General features: G+C 43.7%; 1 protein-coding gene across 1 annotated transcript; it reads right to left on the bottom strand.

The window, feature by feature from the left end:
* Positions 1–1,539: 1,539 nt before the first annotated feature.
* Positions 1,540–2,478, bottom strand: LOC142004798 (olfactory receptor 13A1-like). Its single transcript, XM_074982487.1, has one exon. It carries the CDS (start codon positions 2,476–2,478, stop codon positions 1,540–1,542), a length of 939 nt encoding a protein of 312 aa, XP_074838588.1.
* Between the last annotated feature and the right edge of the window lie 236 nt (positions 2,479–2,714).

A 2,714-nucleotide genomic window follows, 5' to 3' on the forward strand; every position in this document is an offset into this window, starting at 1 on the left:
GACCGCTCAGGGTCAATCTTCTGGAGTTCCATTTTGTGCAAAATTGACCTGTCTGGGGTTGGCACTCGACCTCCTGAGGGAAGTCAACAGGAGAAACGCTTTTGTGGACCATTCTTAATGAAGACAGTGACATAAGTCAATTTCCAACATGTTGATTCTAGCTGCACATTTGCCATAGCTAGAATTGTGTATCTGAAATCGATTTTCACGTCTAGTGTAGACCCAGCCTCAGGGTATGTCTTCATTACCAAGATCAGCTTGCTCAGGGTCAGTCTTCCGGGGTTCAGTTTCACACATCTGGTAGAGAAGAACGAAATTACACTATCAAGGTTAGCCAGTTGACTCTTTCTCTCCTTGATATTGTGGGTAATAAGGGAGGTGGACAGGAGAATTTTTCCCATCGACCTTCCTCAATGAGGACGGCCAGGCAAGTTGATTGCGGAGAATGTGAGTCTAGTTAGGCAATTGAGAGAGCTAAAATCGCATATCTGCGATCAACTTATCTGCCTACTACAGACCTAGCCAAAGTCTATGAAGCCTCTGTAGTGCCTCAGCAGTCCAGGCTAGACTCGCTCCTCCTGGAGTGTCCAGCCCGGTTGAACTAGCAATACCTACCAGTTTATTGCTCCAAAATGAAAAATAAGCTACAACTTTCCAAGTTGCCTGTTACATCAACCACTCTGCTGAACAGGCAGCCCTGAGACACATTTATAGTGAAAACAAATCACAGTTTATTTAACCAAGCGCAGAGATGTAAGTGGTAGCAGGTAGAAATATTGGAAACCAAGGGTTACGTAAAAAACACCTCCTCATACATCAGGCTAATTCTTCTATCATAATCATAAATGGAGGTCCTACAGCTCTGCCTCCTTTCTTGCATATTTTGCTACCTCTTCTCTATTGTGTGGTCTGTGTTGTCTGGTAGCTATGTATGGAAATTGAGTTGTATTGTGAGACATGCAGGACACAGTGAATAGATGTACAGCTTATGTGTTTACTGCTCAATACTCAATGGACTCTGTTCAGGGTAGGTCACTTCCTGATCATCTGCCTTTAAGGACTATTAGAAGGAGTGAGCCTCTTCCTCGGCTACATCTTGGAGTATAGGCCATTGATGTGCATTCACCAGCGTCCCGTCCTGAGCGACCTTCTCCAGTTCCAACCAGGTGTATCCCATCATTTTATCATCTGCCTTCAGGTCTGTAAAGTCTTTAAGGACTGAAGGACATAAATTCTAGCAAGACACTTTGCTTCTTATCTAATACAAGACTATTTCGTAGTTTTGCTCAGGTCCATAATCTGGGAATGACATCACGTGTATTTTGTTTCTTCATCCATATAAACTACAGATAGATGAATGGGGAGAGAGAGACAGGTGTATGAGGATAGATAGATAGATAGATAGATAGATAGATAGATATGGTGTTTGTGGTTAGATAGATAGATAGATAGATAGATAGATAGATAGATAGGTATGGGGTGTATGGTGATGGATAGATGAATGGGTGGGTGGACAGACAGATAGACAATCAGATAAATTTATTTTCTTTGAAACAGCCCCAGTCTACTTATCAGTTTTCTGAGGGCCTCTTTGACTTCTTTGTTTCTCAGAGAGTATATGAGAGGGTTGAGCATTGGGGTTATGACTGAATATAGGACAGTGATCACTTTGTCTTTCTCCGGAAAGTAGGCTGAAGAAGGATGTAGATAGGTGTAAATGGCTGTGGAGTAGAAGAAGCTGACCACAATGAGGTGGGAGCAGCAGGTGGAGAAGGCTTTCTTCTTGCCTTCTCTGGAGTGGATCTTTAGGATAGTTCTCAGGATGAAGAAGTAGGATGTTAATGTTATCACACAGCTCCCCATGCCAAAGACTGCATCCGCCAGGAAAGCCAGGGTTTCATTGAGGCTGGTGTCTGAGCAGGAGAGTTTTAGCACTGACGGCAGTTCACAGAAGAAGTGGTTGACAACAATTGAGCTGCAGAAGGAGAGACGGAACACAAATCCGGTGTGGATTGCAGAATTAGCACCCCCTAGTATCCATGTTCCAATGGTTAACCCAACACAAAGCTCTCTCCCTATGATAATGGTATAATGCAAAGGATGGCAGATAGCAACGTAGCGATCAAAAGCCATAGCAGCCAGGACCAGAACTTCACTGACCAGAGTCCAGGTGAAAAGATAGATCTGGGCAATGCAGCCTGAGAAGCCAATGGTCTTCTTGTCCTCTAGAAGGTTGTGAAGCATTTTGGGGATAGACACTGAGATGGATAAAATGTTTATGAAGGACAAGTTGATGAGCAACAAATACATGGGGGTTTGGAGGCTGGGGGTGGTAGTTACCATGAGGACAATAAGGATGTTTCCAGTGAGAGATGCAATGTAGATGAAAGTGAATACCCCAAAGAGAACCATCCGGTGTTCAGGGAGGCTGGATAGACCCAACAAGATGAACTCTGTGACAGAGGATTGGTTCTTCATCCCTGAATTTCTGCTGCTCCTCACCTGTCACCCTAAACCAACTCCCTGGGACAGACCCTCCCTCAACAGATGTAAATTAATGCATCTCCAAGAAAGCCCAAAAAACCGAAGGAAAGACATTGATTTTCACCAACTCTGAGCCTGGTTAATTGATTTCAATATAGTTCCACCAATTCATGCCAGCTGACCATCCAGATCCTTGACTTTGAAGGACCTAGTGTAAAACAGAAATAAAG

Source organism: Carettochelys insculpta, chromosome 32, assembly GCF_033958435.1.
Source record: "Carettochelys insculpta isolate YL-2023 chromosome 32, ASM3395843v1, whole genome shotgun sequence".
Taxonomy (NCBI): Eukaryota; Metazoa; Chordata; order Testudines; family Carettochelyidae; genus Carettochelys; species Carettochelys insculpta.